Raw genomic sequence first — 16,988 nt, 5'->3', positions numbered from 1 at the left:
TATCCTGAGATATTTGTTTTTCTTTTTATTTCCACTTTTGTGTCTGCCACATGTTATCAACACACCCACTTACTGCCAGTGAATCCTCCGAGTATCACTTAGGCTTATTTGACATTATCCGGATTTTACTCTAGGGGCTGGCCGGAACAACTCTGGAGAAAGTCTGGAGGCTCTCATTTGGACATTTGCGTTTTCACATAATGGATCGGAGAATGTCCGGAGCATCCCCGGAGTTCATGTCTGAAAGCAGGATTCCTATTATAGGATTTCTGTACAGTTTTATACCCCGAGTACCTCCACTCTGACGCTACTCATCTCTCTCTCTCTCTCTCCCACTGGCACAGACAAACCAATCAGAGAGCTCGGATTGCCTCCTCTCTTTTCTGCTCTCTCTCTCTCTCTCTCTCTCTCTCTCTCTCTCTCTCTCTCTCTCAGAGACCCACATACACAACACACACACGCGCACACACACAGTCCAAACCCCCAGGAAAGACCCGCTGAATCCTCACACCGTCTGTCAGCATGGGGAGCGCTTGTTTTTCCCGGGACGTTTGTTTGTTTATCCTCCTCATAAATACTTGCAGGGTGATGGGGAATGTCGGACTCTCAGGTAAGAGCTGCCCTTTCCTCCGTCTCGCTGTATTGTCCACTCGCACCTTTGGCTGGCTTCTGTGTTACCGGCTCAGAGGGGGGACATGATGGAGACCTGAGTGAATGGCTGTTTCATTTATCCTAATGATTGCACTGATTTGAAACATCAGAAAACATCCCCGGGCCACTTTAAGATGCTCATGTACTAACCCTGCGTGTCCCCTTTGATACGATCAGCATGTACTTTGTGACATTTCGTTTTTATCCGCTGTAATTTTACAAGAGCATCGCAGTGATGAAAAAACCCCAAAACACTTAAAGGCACTGGAAAGTCACATTTGCGCACTGTTTCCACACGACAGGCAGAGCAGGCATTTCACTTTGAATTCGCCCGTTTCGTAAATAACAGCCCGATTAATTTAAATGCCAGAGTCTTCGTGGGATCTCAGGTTTGCATCACAGTTTTTCCTGAGCGGCGGTTTACCAGCTCGCAGACTTCACTGGAACTTCTGTTTCCTGCGCGCAAACGTCAACTTGAATGGGAAACCGCAGCCTGATCCCTCGGTTGCACACCCGTGTGAGAGGGCGGACTGTTTTCACATTTCACCGCCTGGAAACGGCGGTTTTAGAGCCGCTAGAGAGCATCTTGTCTCTGGGGTTGAGGGCCTGTCTGGAGCCGGAGGATTGTGCATGTGTGTGTGTGTGTGTGTGTGTAGTTAGGAGGGGGGGTCTAACTCCCAGGAGGGACAGGCAGGCAGCATGGGCCCAATATCGACCAGGCAGCAGCAGCAGCAGCAGCAGCACATTGTTCAGCCTCCCACCTCAGTGAAAGGGTGAAGAGTCAATACTGAGACAGTGAGGACAGTGGGAGCACCCCCTCCGCCCTTGGCTTGGGCTGCAGCACTGGACAAATATTTATTGTATATTCAGTTCTATGGTTTACAGACAGAGAGCAGAGGCTGAACCACAGGCTGCCTCCAGTCCACAGCCTGACGCAAACCAGCTTTTTATACTCTAAAGGAAGCACAGGGGGATTTGAACAAGGATGCAAAGGGGTGCTGAATGGTAGGAGGAAGCAGAGCAACTCTGTCTCAGCCCCCTCCCTCGTGTGTGTGTGTGTGTGTGTGTGTGTGTGTGTGTGTGTGTGTGTGTGTGTGTGTGTGTGTGTGTGTGTGTGTGTGTGTACACTGTGTAATGAGTTGGCCCTCTGCCCTGGGATTCAGGCCCAGATGTGACCGACTCTTCTATCAATAACCTGATCATTTGAGGAGCTGTTAAACCCTCTATTCTCTGGATGTTGTCTGAGGCTGGACCTTGACCTTAGACCTCTTTCTCACTGTCATACAAAAGGGCCAGTGATTCTCTCTTGACACTTTTAGGATATCAAGAAAACTGCTTGATTGGAAAAAGCAAATGCGTCCTGGGTGATCGGATCACAAGTGGACAGCTCTATGTACAGGTGTGAGCACTCCCAAGAAACATCGAGGACATATTTGAGATCTGATCACTCAGACCACATTCAGAGGTGGTCTGGTACGCATGTGGCCACATTCTTTTAGCAGTGTGTGTCCTGGGCCACAGTGACGGACCGCCTACTCAGCTGACATCCTCTGACGTGCTAAAGTTTCAAAATGACCTAAAACTATAGTTTGTATTTTATACGCATTGATTTATTTCTGGCCATCACCACAACATCAACACTTACCACCACAAATTGTTTTTCTATTTCTTTAAATGGGTAAAATGTTGTTTCATTATGAAGCTACACGGATTGATTCACTCTATCTCTCTTGCTCTCTTACGCTCTCAGAAAGGATGCATGTTTTATGTATTTACATATAGAGCAGGAAAGTGAGATGTGATCACAAGTGGCCATTGGAGACACATGAGAATGCATTTTAATGCTACGCCTGAACTGACAAACTCAGAGCTGCCCACTTGTAATCAGTCAATCAATACAATTTTATTTGTATAGCCCATATTCACAAATCACAATTTGTCTCATAGGGCTTTAACAAGGTGCAACATCCTTTGTCCTGAACCCTCAACAAGAGTAAGGACAAACTACTAAAAAACCTTTTTAACAGGGGAAACAAACTTAGAAACCTCAGAGAGCCACATGTGAGGGATCCCTCTCCCAGGACGGACAGAAGTGCAATAGAATCCGTGTGTAACTGAACACATCAAAATAACAGTATTTACAACATTGATTAGAAGAAGCAGTTTGTAACATAATGGAAACTGTATCAATGTCTAAAGTATTTATACATAAGAAATTGTCTGATAGAGATGAAGGGAGCAACAATGACAAATGAATTGAGTGGTTATAGTCAGTAATGGTAGACTATGTGAGTAGACATATTGTATATCAAGCAATCTTTTGAAAATAGCTGTCACCACACCACTATCCATTGTCATGATCCACTGACGCTATTAGGATCCACTATTAGCTGCCACATCGATCATGATCCATCACCCCTATATCCATCATCAGATGCCAACAAGACCCACATTCCGCCAATACGATCACAGTCTGCCATTACGATCGCTGATTTGCAATCCACCATCTTGAGCCACGATGTGGATCTGCAAATGTCAGTAACATGTATTGATTAGAAATTAATGTGATAAAGAGGGAGAAGAGGAAAGAGAAGCTCCATGTATCACATGTCCCCCGACATTCTAGATCTATAGCAGCATAACTAAGAGCAGGTCCAAGACAAACCTGAGCCAGCTCTAACTATAAGCTTATAAAAAACGTAGTGAGGGTGTCTGCCTCCTGAACTGAAAGTGGGAGATGATTCCACAGGAGAGGAGCTTGATAGCTGAAAGCTCTGGCTCCTACTCTACTTTTAGAGACTTTGGGGACGACAAGTAAGCCTGAATTCTGGGAGTGCAGTGCTCTAGTGGGGTGATATGTTACTATGAGCTCTTTAAGGCATTGTGATACAATATTATTAAGGGCCTTGCAGGTGAGGAGGAGAATTATTCTATTCTAAATTAAACTGGAAGCCAGTGTAGCGAAGCTAATACAGGAGAAATTCGGTCTCTTTTCTTGGTTCTTGTCAGGACACGTGCTGCGGCATTTTGGACAAGCTGCAGAGTCTTTAACGACTTACTGCTGGAGCCTGATAATATGGAATTACAATAATCAAGTCTGGATGTAACAAAGGCGTGAACTAATTTTCTGCATGTTTTTGAGACAGTACATGTCTGATTTTTGAGATGTTATGTAAGTGAATGAAGGCGGTCCTAGAAATTTGTTTTAAGTCAGAATCAAAGGAGAAATCAGGATCAAAGATAGTTCCCAAATTCCCGACTGTTTCACTGGATGCAAGGTCAATGTCATCTAGAGCAGCTATATCATTATATAATGTATGTCTAAGGTATTGAGGGCAGAGTATTAGAATTAAGAACCTCTGTTTTATCTGAGTTTAATAAGAGAAAATTGCGGGTCATCCAGGTTTTTATGTCCCTGAGACATGCTTGAGGTTTAATTCATTGATTACACTGTTCTTGTTTTATTGACAAGTATAACTGGGTGTCATCCGCATAGCAGTGCAAATTTACAGAGTGTGTCCTGATAATGTTTCCTAGTGGAAGCATATATAATGAGAATAAAATTGAGCCGAGCACAGAACCCCGAGGAACACCAGGGTTAGCTTTGGTGCGCACAGATGGCTCATCATTAATTTGCAAAATCACATCTCTCAGGATGGATTTTAATATCAAGTCTGAAGAGGGCCTAAATGAGGTAACTTTACACACTGGCATCTTATAATGCAAAAAATCCCCCATTATTTCTTGTTTTATTTAAATTAAATAATGACACAGGTTCCCCTTGTCTCCCACTCATTGAGTGTTCAAGTAATGGCTAAAGAGGACTTCCTTTTATTTGTTTATTGTAATGAATTTTCAGAAGCTTGAGGAGGTACATGAGTGACTGGTTTAGCTGAGTTAACACTAATGCTAACATTCTCCTTCAGAGGCTATGATTACTTTCTTTCTTTTGTCATTGGACAGAGCCCTGCTGACCATATTAAAGGGGACATATTGTGCTCCTATTCAGTTTCATAATTTTAATTTGGGTTGTTACTTGAAAAGGTTTCCATGGAGCCGGCCCTAGCCTTTATGGGGCCCTAAGCAGAATTTGATTTGGGGGCCACCAACCGCCTTGGTGCCGCCAAAACTTTTGGTGATTATCAATTTAATTAGTTGTTTCTGTTGACACACATGACTTCTGTCAGACGGATGGCAAAAATATATAAAGTCGATCCTAAATTACCAAATCAACCTTTTAATACTTTAATGGTATAAGCAATTACTCCGGCTCTACCGATAGTCAGAAGAAAAAACATGAAGTAGATGAAATAAGAATGAAATAAAATTCCCATTTTAATATAGATCCAATGGAGGTCTGGCTCTGGGTTTATACACTCTAATGTTCAGAAAAAATATCACTTTCCTCACACTATCCATTGCTGCAGTACCTCTTTTCAGCCTCTGTCAGAAATGTTCAGTTTTAGCTCCTGTCTCTTTAAAGCCTGCCTCCCAGCTGGCCCACTCTACTGTGATTGGTCAGCCGCTTTCAATGTGTCCGCTCTTGCTTAACCTGGATTTGTAGAGGACTTGTCAAACAAGTCACTAGGTGTGCATTATGCAAATGTGGGGCATTGTGATGTTACATGACTTCACCTGCAGAAGTATCGACTGGACTACTGACGAGGGGCATCAGAAGCAATGCTTTCTGTGGGGGAGAAGGGCTCCCTTTACTGCAGACTTTGGGCTTTTTAACTTTGCAGACCTTTTTCAAACACAAAACCCCAATAACACTAGAGTTAAGGGGAAAATGAAAAACCATAATATGTCTCGTTCAAGGAAAAGATCCCAAGAGACAAGGATGTTGATCTTCTGTCTGTACAGATGCAGACGAGTGTGCAGAGGGTTCAGATGACTGCCACATTGATGCCCTGTGCCAGAACACGCCAAAATCCTACAACTGCATCTGCAAGCCGGGCTACAAAGGAGATGGCAAGCAGTGTGAGGGTGAGTGACCTTCCTTCCTTCAGACTCTCCTCTCCTCTCCTCTCCTCTCCTCTCCTCTCCTCTCCTCTCCTCTCCTCTCCTCTCCTCTCCTCTCCTCTCTTCTTTGACACTAGCATCCTGCTCTAGAGGCTTCCCTTCATTGTAGCTGAAAACACTTTTGCAGCATATCCATTTAATTGCTATGTTAACATGGAAGTGCAGAAGCAAACTAAGCAACCTGACAACCCTTGTTGGAAGCATAATGACCCCTGTATCTGCATTTGTACAATGAATCACCTCAAGAATCACCTGACTGTCTTCCCAAATCAACGCATTCACCTGGGTTTCATGTTTCTATCACTGCAAATTGGAGCTGATAAAACCCCCCATGTCTACTTCAGTTGTTTGACCTGGGAGTGAAGAAATAAGGAATCTTAAAATCAATCCTAAATTTAACTGGCACCCATTGAAGTGAGGGAGGGACTGGAGAGATATGAGCCCTACGCTTGGTGTGTGAGCAGCAGCATTCTGCACTAGCTGAAGCCAAGACACTGAGGATTGTACATGTAAACAGTACGTTGCAGTAGTAGACAAAAGTGAGAAGACAAAAGTGAGAATAAGCATTTCTAGGTCAGGAAAAGACTGAGCTGATTTTATTTTGGCTATATTTCTTGGGTGAAATTGTTATTGATATGAGCATAACAATTGAGTTGTGAATCATCAAATGTGATACCAAGTTTCTGGATTTGGATTCAATATTGCTTGCCATTGGACCAATAAACGGTTGCAGCTTGTTGGTAGGTGATAAGGTTTAACATTAAGTAATTTCTGAAATTAAGACATTACTCAATAGCTATTCATAAAATTCCTTAGATGACCAACATTATCTGGTTTAAAATATAAGTAAATTTGCACATCATCTTCACAAATTCAAATAACTGATAATGTTTCCTGCCGCAAGTCTTTAAAGGGAGAACAAAGCTGGACCAAGAGCAGAACCCTGTGGTATGTCAGCGGAGCTGACAATTAAATAGGAAAATTCTCTATTAGTGAGATATGACTCAAACCATTTAAGGGCAGTTATGAATCATCTACTGAGAAGGGTGTTCTGTATAATAACATACCACATACTCAGTATAGACTTGGATTAGGATGTGGGCCAAAAAACCTTGAGTAGGCCATCCCTAGTCGCCACAATGAGACTGTCCCATCAGATAAAATCAAACGTGGGCAAGAACAGGGCCTCTGATGTAACAACGGCTTTGACAGCTGTTTCAACCCCCCAACGACTTCTCCTAATTAACAGGGAGGAAGTGTACTGAGCGGGGTGTTAGGGTGAGACGGGGGCAGTGCCTGGCTGTGCATTCACACCTCCACTCACTTCTGCCTCAAAGCACACCACAGCTGGAGCCTGCCCACTCTCTCTATCTGTTGTTCTCAATCCTACCTCACTCACACACATACACACATGCGCACACGCACACACACATACTGTTGGGTCCACTGCACACAATAAAGACAGAATGTCTTTCTATAAGTGATGCTCCAGTGCTTTTGCATTTACAAAACTGGGATGAGATTGAAGGATCAAATGGTCAACTACAACGTGGGTCTTATTTTTGTAGTTTTTTCCATCAGCTACAATATGATGCTCATGACTGAGCAAGCACTAAAAAAGCTGTATCTGTTGTCATGATGATTTTATGGACACATTCAGTATTTAGAAGTAAAAGCAAAATGTATGGTAAAGCTCTAGGTGAATTCCAACAACGCACTCTTTGCACTTCCAAATCTATTCATCACCTTGATAGGTGCCTGTCAGCTCCAGCTAGCGAACATTACAGATAAATTCCTGTGAGAAATGTCACCTGCAGGAACCGGTGTTAGAATCAGTGTGTAAATTACAATTATCACCAAGGAACCCCATGGATGATACAATTAACTCTTTTCTAAATTAATTAATTTTATTTGTGTGTCATGTAAATATTGAAAACTGAAGAGCTTCAAGGAAAATGAGATTGACACTGAAGAGCTGATGGAGCTGCTGCATGAACACCAGCACCTTTTATAATTCTGCAAACAATACAGGTGAAATGATACATTCTGAACTCCATGGTTCACTCCTTTTCTCCTGACTTAAAAAAAAAGCAAATGTATGTCCTGTCCTATAAGCTTCTAAGATTTACTAATCTGCTGCTATTCAAGAAATTATTTCATTACATAAACTTTAAATCTTTCAGAACCGCATCCCGGTGTAAGAAAAGCACAGTTAACACTTAAATCCCAGTGTCCTGTCAGAGGATTACATCATTTATGAAGGTGTCAGCTGTGCATATCATGACAAACATTTTTGGAGCAAGTGTGTGTCTGTACCATTGAGTTGGTCTGAACAAGAGAAAAACACCAGAGGAAATGATTTAGTGCCCGGACTACCTGGCAGAAGGTCAGAGCAGCTCGGATCAGCGTAGTGGTCAGGACACCAGTCTTATGTGTCAGGTCAGGTCGGGTCCAGAATTGATTGAAGACGCAGGTGGCCAGCCGATACTGAGCTTTGCGGTTGCACAGGGGGTTTGTGAAGCTGGAACCTAGAAAAGCAGGTGTCCTGACAGAAGATGGAATGTTTTTCACACGTCTGTCACATTTAAGCTGCTCTTAAAAATACACTGAACACATACATAAAGTCAGTTGCTCCGGACATTTTCTGGAACTTTTCTTGCAAGCCCTCTAGCAAAAGGTTTGGGAAATGTGATAAAAATATCCGAATGAGCCCTTGTGAGAATGCTGGAGGAAAATGCCCAGAAAATTCACAGCAAGTGAGCGACCTTGAATCAGGCCAACATCTTTTAATCACTGCGAATGACAAAATATATGCCAAATCTGGCACCAAGTCGTAAACTGAAACTAGTATTTTTTCAGTCCAGTGCCCGTGCTGTGTAAATAACAAATGTGCTTGCATCCATCTGAGTGTCCATGGTCTACTGGTCTTAAAATGCAGTGTGGTCAGCAGCATCTTGTGCAAAGTGATAAACCAACAAAAATCTGGTCAGAAGTGAGTTGTACAGTGTAGAGATAGATGAGAGATCAACCCATATAAAAGCACCGCCCACCGACCAATCAATTCCTTTGAAACATAGCATCACTGTTATTCTCGTCATTCACATAATGAGAATACATGTACATTACACATTAATGGAATGAAAACACAAACCAAATTATAGTCTACTCTATATACTACTCTTTCCCTAATCATTGGACACTTTTACTATAAAAACATTTTATAAAACACATACACATTCACACAATCTGCATTTCTTTTGCCAGCTGTCCTTCCTGCTTTTAGCAGCTGTAACTGTGTTTCTTTTAGTCTGGATAATGTGTTTTTACTCCTCGCATTTTTCTAACATAATAGTTTTCTCCTCGAAACATGCAGCTCTGCTGCCAGTCTACTTGTCCAGGTCTGCGATTGGTCATAAGCAGTGAACACTGTCCCTTTTATGTGCACTTGCTCATACATAGTTTAGGGAAACCTGGGTTGACTTAAGATCATTGAACAATGCAGCCCTGAGTATATGTGAAACTGGTCAACAAAGCAAGTGCCTGGCAAACTTGCTGAAGATTCATTAAGGGGCCCATTTTTAGAACTACACTAGACTTTTATTTGACATTTTGATATCCATGATAAGATATATTTGTGGTTTTAAGTGCCCCAACATCCAGCTCACTTTCCTCAGTTTGCTATACCCAGAGTGCAATGAGGTCAGCAAGGGGGGCCATGTGTGATGACAGAATCTAGGGGGGACATCAGGGAAGTGGGACAGCAAGAGTGGAATAAGGCAAGTGGAATACCAAGACGAGGGGAAGGAGGGAAAATGGGATTAAATGGAATTTCGTTGGCACTGCAGACTAGTCAAGAGAGACTGATGTGGATATAAGGGTGAGTGCATGGAAGGACTGTCTAACGATGGTGGCATGATGGCAACATGGAAGGGAAATTATGGTGGAAATATGCTTTGCCTGCGCAGCGGTTAAAGGCACAAAACTGTCAAGCAGTTTATACTTTTTTTAGAGTTCTGCGAGTAAGTAAGGATTAAGTCTACGCACAGACATAATAACATCTGATTTTCAGTCCAAGTGTAATAGTCCATGCAACAACATGACAATGGGAAACAGCAAGATGAAAGTAGTCCAACGATTGGTAGAACAAAATCATTCAATTATTTGAATTTAAGATTACACGTTTCCAGCTTGGGTTAGAGAGGGCTGACGTGAAATCAGAAGTTCCCAGTTCTGTGCCAGGAGTATGAAAAAACCTTTAGTAAAAAAGTCCATCGTAACAGCCTTTAAATGGTTATAATTTAATTCCACATCCAACAATTATGGAGCAACATGAAGATTCATTTGGTGTTGTCTTTGATAAATGAAGTCCAGTGTCCCTCTGTATCTGCTAGATGTTCCACTTTGTTCACCAGCTGATCTCTTATTGAATCTATCTGGTGTTTGCTGCTGTGCAGGTAGAAGACGTTGACCTTTTACAGCTGTCTCTCTAAAAACAGCTGCTGCTGCTGTGGTAACAAATGACCCTATGAGTTAGAATGCAACAAGACAGAACAGTTGTGCTTCTGCTGGTTCATCTGATGATTCTCTGTAGGAGGACAACAACAAGTAACCCCTTACCCATGGTCATATTGTTTTCACTTTGTTGTTTGATATGTTGTTAGCGTAAATCACAGGAACATATAAAGTAACAGGTATCGGAAATCACAACTTCAGCTGTTTTTAGAGCATTTCCACTCACTGCAGTGTTTTCTTTTTTTGCACAAACCCTTGCACTGCTATCAATGTCATTTTTGTTTGGAAAGATCCTTTAGATGTGTACAATTATTGATTGGGATTGTGTTTGTTATAGTGGACACACACACACAAACACACACACACAGACGCACATAGTCCGAGCGAGGTGTCCTGAATAGCAACTGCTCCTTTGTCCTTGAGAGGAAACAGCAGAGGGTTCAAGCTTTTCAGGAATATGAACTTCTTCCCCTGATCTGAACTGCTTTACTAGCCACTTAATGTCACGTCACTTCACCCACACACACTGATTTAAACAGTGGTAAGTCTGTGTAAGTCTGGGTGAGTGATGCACTCAGCTTTGATGGAGCTAGAATGTCAACAGCATGTGTGCGTGCATGTTTCTCTCATCCACTCACAATTTAAATATTTGCCTAAACTGCTAACTTTATGTTTTTAAATTACATATAAAAATGTCATGTAACTTTATTACATAAGTTTTATTTTCTGTCATGTTAAGTTACACTCATACATAAATTTATATAAAAACTTTCCAATGCCTGTATTACTGCTTTACGCAGTGGAGTAGTTGAGTAGGGGGTCCATCAAATTAGTCAGGACCACATTCGTTTACACTGCTAAAAGAATGTGAACACATGTGGTCCAGACCGTGATCGGTCCGCTATCTGTGTGTTCACACCTGTACCTGCACCTGTCGGTTCTCAAAAACCACATGTTAATACCAGTGTGTATGTGTGTGTGTGTGTGTGTGTGTCAAAATGCTCTCTGCCCACTGCCTCCTGACTGAACACTAAGATCTCCCAACCTCCCTGCAGTGATGAGACAACAGCTTGTGACAGCGATGCCAAATGAAGATGAATGGTGGATAGGAGTTGACCCTTGACCCCGGTGATTAGATATGGGTGCTGTAATTGGCCAGCTGTGTTTTCCATCAACAGGCATTACAGGCCACTTTGCCGGCCAGTGCCATTTGCGGTTCTGCTATTCCTGGAAGCACCTGGAAGCAGCAGAGCCTCTGTGCTTGGTCTCCTCATGCTGCAGGTTGTCTGTGCCTCTCTATCATCAGCAGCACTCCATATCAGCAAATAATCACTCAACAGTCTAGTAAATCATAAAGTGGATTGAGAAATTGAATAAAACTAGGGGTTCAGTAACGTTTTTTTTTTATTACTCCCGTCTTTATGGATTGTGTGACTTGGCTCAGAAAAGTATGATGTCTCCATAGTGTTATCTTTAATATTTCATCTTATCAGACTGCTCTGACTAGAGTGTTTTTATTCAAAGACCTTGCACTCTCTTCATACTCCATATTCCCAGATGTTAAGTGCTATTTTGGATTGTGATGCCTGGTGAACCTCATACAAACAAATCTGTGTTGTTTCTCTGTGACACAGATCAGGATGACAGGAAGGCACTGTCATCATCATATTTTTCAATGCATCATTTATATTTAAAATAATCACATTTGTTCCCCTTATGATCCTCTTTTCTTATTAATCCATTTCATGGGCACAAGAGCTGTCAATAATAACAACAATACTAACAATAAATTGTATTAATACAGAACCTTTCATATATAAAATGTAGCTCAAAGTGCTCATAAGATCAATAAGAAGTTAAGAAGGTTAAAAAAAGAGAATTAAGATAAAGGTGTTAAAAAACAGAAGATACAATTAATTAAAAGCAAGATCATGGAAATAGGTCTTGAGTTGTTTCTTAAAACTAACAGCAGAAGTAGCTTGTCTGATGTGAGGTGGGAGTTTGTTCCAAACCTTTAGGGCATAGCAAGAAAAAGCTGCTTCCCCAAACATTTTGTACTTGTTTTGGGGATATTTAGCAAGCCCTCAGTAGAAGACCTGAGGGGATGGTTTGGAACATACTCCGATAAACAGTCAGAGATGTATGAGGGTGCGGTACCATTAAGAGACTTAAAAACGAGTAAAAATAATTATAAAATCAATCCTCAGTGTACAGACGCTAAACCCGGAGTAATATGATCCCTTTTCCTGTTTCTCATTAAAACCCTGGCTGCTGAATTTTGTACAAGCTGGACTCAGTCTATGGATTTTTTCGGTAATCCTGAATAAAGTGCATTACAGTAGTCCAATTTCAGTTTTATCTTCGTTTAATTTGAGAAAATTGTTGCTCATCCATTGTTCCACACTGGAGAGGCAATTAATAACTTGATTTGGAGCATCAGAGTCATCTGGCGCTACGGACAGATATAATCGAGTATTATCAGCATAAAAATGAGAGTTCACACCATGATCACTAATAATTTTTCCCAGTGGTAACGTATATATAAGCAAAAATAATAAAGGACCAATAAGGGAACCCTGTGGAATACCGAAAAGGTTATCATGCTTTTACGAAACATGATCACGAGGCTAACAAAAATATGTTCTGCCAGTAAGGTATGTTTTAAACCAAAGCTATGCCTTTGATACTAATCCAAGGGGTCAATAAGGCTAGGAGTAATGTGTAGGTTGCAAAACAGTGTTCCTGACATCAAACTTATAGATGAACAACACCAATTTTCCACCTTTGCATGTGTATGCAGGTGTTGGGGAAATCTACTGCATATGTAAAAACAGTAGAAAAACGCCTTCAGTGCCTAACATGTGGAGGTGGTTGGGGTTGGCATGAGCGTATCTGCAAAGATTATAATGTGAGAGATGTGATTGTGACCGTGATGGTGGATCAGGGATCATAGGTAGTTTTGGTGGATCGTGATGGTGGATCGTGATCATGATGGTGGATTGTGACTGTGATGGTGGATTGTGATTGTGGTGGCAGCTGAACGTGGATTGTAATGATGGATCGTGACCGTGATGGTGGATTGTGATCAATCAATCAATCAAATTTTATTTGTATAGCCCATATTCACAAATCACAATTTGTCTCATAGGGCTTTAACAAGGTGTGACGTCCTCTGCCCTTAACCCTCAACAAGAGTAAGGAAAAACTACTAAAACCTTTTAACAGGGTAAAAAGAAGGTAGAAACCTCAGAGAGAGCCACATGTGAGGGATCCCTCTCCCAGGACGGACAGAAGTGCAATAGATGTCAAGTGTAAAGGAGAACATCAAGATAAAGGTTTTAGCAGCATTGATAAGGGTAAACATTTTGAAGCATAACTGAAGGTCAATGAATTGATGGATTATTGTCAGTAATGGTCAAGTGTCTGAGGAGAAATACTATGTATCGGCTGATTGTGGATCGTGATGGTCGATTGTGGTTGTGGTGGCAGCTAATGGTGGATTGTGATGGTGGATTGTGATGGTGGATTGTGATGGTGGATTGTGATTGTGGTGGCAGCTGATTGTGGATCTTGATGGTGGATTGTGATTGTGGTGGCGGTTGATGGGGGATTGTGATGGTGGATTGTGATGGTGGATTGTGGTTGTGGTGGTGGCTGATGATGGATTGTGATGGTGGTTGCAGCTGATGGTGGATTGTGATGGTGGATTGTGATTGTGGTGGCAGCTGATAATGGATTGTGATGGTGGTTGCAGCTGATGGTGGATTGTGATGGTGGTTGCAGCTGATCGTGGAGGGTAATAAGGTGACCTTCAGTCCACTTGTGGACTCTCTCAGGTAATACTGATATTTCCGAGAAAAACCCTTTACCTCAGAGTAGATGAGACCTGTCTATGCTTGTTTGTTTCAATTCTGCGAGGTGCAGTGAAGAAACACCATAGTACTAAGAGCCCAGTACTAAGCACCAAAACTATGTAAATTTTCATCTACAAAACAATACCTAAATCTGCTGGACCAAGATGATATGATGATAGATGCACCTTAGTTAAGATAGAAAAAGGCTATATGGTTAGAAATTCCATTAAATTCAATCAAATTATTGTTTTGGTACTATTTCATTACTTTTCTGTTTGAAAAGTAGGCAACACGAACATGGATTGTATTGCTGATCAAATTATTAATGTGAAGTTTCAAGGTTCGTGGGGATGTGGCCTGTGTGAGAAAACCCGGTTCGCTCCTTTGCTTTTGTTACTGCTGGGATTCGAGCCCCGGTGACCAAGGGAGACGACCTGTGATCTCAGCCTCTGCTACATTTCCGCACTACAAATTAGCAGCTTGCAGGCCGCATTGTTCAGGCAGAAGCCAGCTGCCTGGTAGTTCAGCAGGACTCTGTGAGATCACATCCCAGCCAGAATTTTATCATGACTGTTTTCCTTTAATACAGACTACTGTGCCATGAGAAGAGCCATTTCCTCAAATAAGTGTATCTCTGAGAGGAAAGCTGCTCCCTGGCTTTCATATGCTGTCCTCTCATTTTCACAAGCTGTTGCTGGCTTGTTATGGAAAAATGTGAACTTTTATCCTTGTGCTGTCAAATGAAGTGTGTGGGAGGAGCTGTGCATCACTCAACCCTACTGCACATGTGCTTGTGTGTGTGTGTGTGTGTGTGTGTGTGTGAGAGGCATCTAGAAAAACGTAACCGGCTGTTGAGTGTGTATAGTTGTTAACCAAACTGTGAATTAAACATACAAAGGATTTTGATAAGATGAATCATGGCTTTTCGTGAATCTAACAGAAGAGTATTTTCAGAGATCAGAAAATCTCCATAAACTTTGGGAGATTAATGATGGCCCTTCTGCTGCTGCTGCAAAAAGAGTTTAATCTCAACAATATAAAATGACTATGTCATAAATCAAAAATCTGTAACCACAATGCATTATTATTTTCTTCATTTATCCAACTACAATACTAGAACTCAGTCTGTGGCACTGGAGTTGAATTTCAGCTGTTGGTAATCTTAAAAATACCATACACACGACTGGTTTACATGAATATCCACATGAAATGGGTTTTCAGGTGTGTTAGTGTGGATACGGGTGTCAACAGGAAGCAGTTTGTCTACTCTGCAGTTGTTTTTTTGTTTTTGAAAATACTACAAAGTAGGAACAGCAATGGTGAAAAGTAAGCGAAGGGACGACAAGATGGGACTGTTACTGACAGTGTTAACAATGCTTTGTCATTCACCACTAGTAGTCGAGTCCTGACTGAGTGAAGACCCTATCATCGGCTGGGTCATCATTTCCAAAGGTCTCAGTTTCTGTCTGACCAGACTAAAACACAATGCTGAAACATAAAACATTGTATCTAAAAATCTATATATGGTTCAAGGTTTTTTTTCTCCTCTAGAGAGATATGAAGCAGGAACACAAGTAATACTCTTCTGTTTCATATGTCTTTTATTCATATGGATAGCAAATCAAACCAACAAGCCAAACCTAGTATATGTGACATCACATGCTTTATAGCTACAATGAGGTTTAATAGTAGAAACATTTTCCTAGAAAAGTATGGAAACTGTCACAGAACAGGATTGTTGTACTCATGCTGTGCACAAGAATAGACACCATCAACTTTAAAGAGGCAACCTTAAGTTGAGCCAGACTAAAGAGCCATTCTGACAAAAACCTGCATGAAGTCTATTGGGAACAATATATCCACTTTGGAGGTTTATCAGATGCCAGAACTCCACCTGGAATGAGTGCTTGTGTCTATTGGCCAGTCCAGTGTGTTGCAGGATGCTGCTGAATTGGATTTCGGGGGAATTTGTCCCAATGCAGTTGTCTCATTGAAATGACAAGGCTGCAATAGTGTTGGGTTCAGTCTGAACATGGGGTAATGACAGGGTGAGTCATATTTATCTTACATTTGTACTTGATGCTGGGGGTGACCAGGGCCATAAGAAACAAGGTTTTAATACTCCAGTGTCACATTGGATGGACGCATCAGCCCATATTGTGCTTTATTGATATTGCCCACACTATCTGTGTTCTTCCACTCAACTGAACATGACTACACATTACGTGTGTGTTTAGTTTAGATTGCTCATGTTTTAGGGACCTCTATCACAGTTACACTATTGGGACTTGTCATTTTAATGAGGTATACAAGGCTACAGTAACAGCCCCGTATTAAAGAAAGTTAGATATCTGTATCAAAATTAAATTATGAAGCAGCTTCAGTCACTGTATACATACTGTGAAAGTATTAAAGTGATGAATCCAATGCTTCTGTTAGTCTCTCAACTGCAGTCTCTATCAATAGAATTTGAAGATTCACTCAGTCTGGTGGCGACAGGGAAACCTCTTACCATACACAACTCTTGCTGTCCCAGCTGCCTGATGTCCCAAATGGTCCCAAATTCTGTGACAATGCAATCCCTCGGCCAGCCTTGATGTACACTTGCACGGTATTTGTCCATCTGGAAGGTCTAGCAGCCAAGGAGAGTGAACTGGAGACAGGGGCTCAGCTATGGATAAATTGGATCTTTATGCTGCTTACCTGTGAAAAACATGATTCAGGTTATACGATTTTAGGCTTTTTAAAACCTTTTAAAGACCCGCAGAAACCCTTTGTAGGGAAAACGCAAGCAACCCGTGCTGACCATTTTATTGTGGGCCCAGCATGGTATCTCCATAGCCACTGTATCCCAAACATGCTACACTTTAGAGCAGGATCACGATAGCTGTGTGTAGCTGTCACAGAATGCAGCATTGCCCCTTAAAATAGAGGTATATACAAAGCACT

General features: G+C 41.7%; 1 protein-coding gene across 2 annotated transcripts in view; it reads left to right on the top strand.

The window, feature by feature from the left end:
• Positions 1 to 452: 452 nt before the first annotated feature.
• The window catches only part of scube1 (signal peptide, CUB domain, EGF-like 1), a 98,513-nt gene continuing 81,977 nt past the window's right edge, over positions 453 to 16,988 (top strand). For both annotated transcript variants that reach the window (XM_035148000.2, XM_035147998.2), the window contains exons 1-2: positions 453 to 610; positions 5,515 to 5,637. In XM_035148000.2, the coding sequence (XP_035003891.1) occupies positions 523 to 610; positions 5,515 to 5,637 (211 nt within the window). In that variant the 5' untranslated portion in view covers positions 453 to 522. The remainder of the gene's footprint in view (positions 611 to 5,514; positions 5,638 to 16,988) is intronic.

Source organism: Hippoglossus stenolepis, chromosome 22 (genome assembly GCF_022539355.2).
Source record: "Hippoglossus stenolepis isolate QCI-W04-F060 chromosome 22, HSTE1.2, whole genome shotgun sequence".
Classification (NCBI taxonomy): domain Eukaryota; kingdom Metazoa; phylum Chordata; class Actinopteri; order Pleuronectiformes; family Pleuronectidae; genus Hippoglossus; species Hippoglossus stenolepis.
The sequence above is the reverse complement of the archived record's forward strand: the minus strand, read 5'-3'. Positions and strand labels throughout refer to the sequence as shown.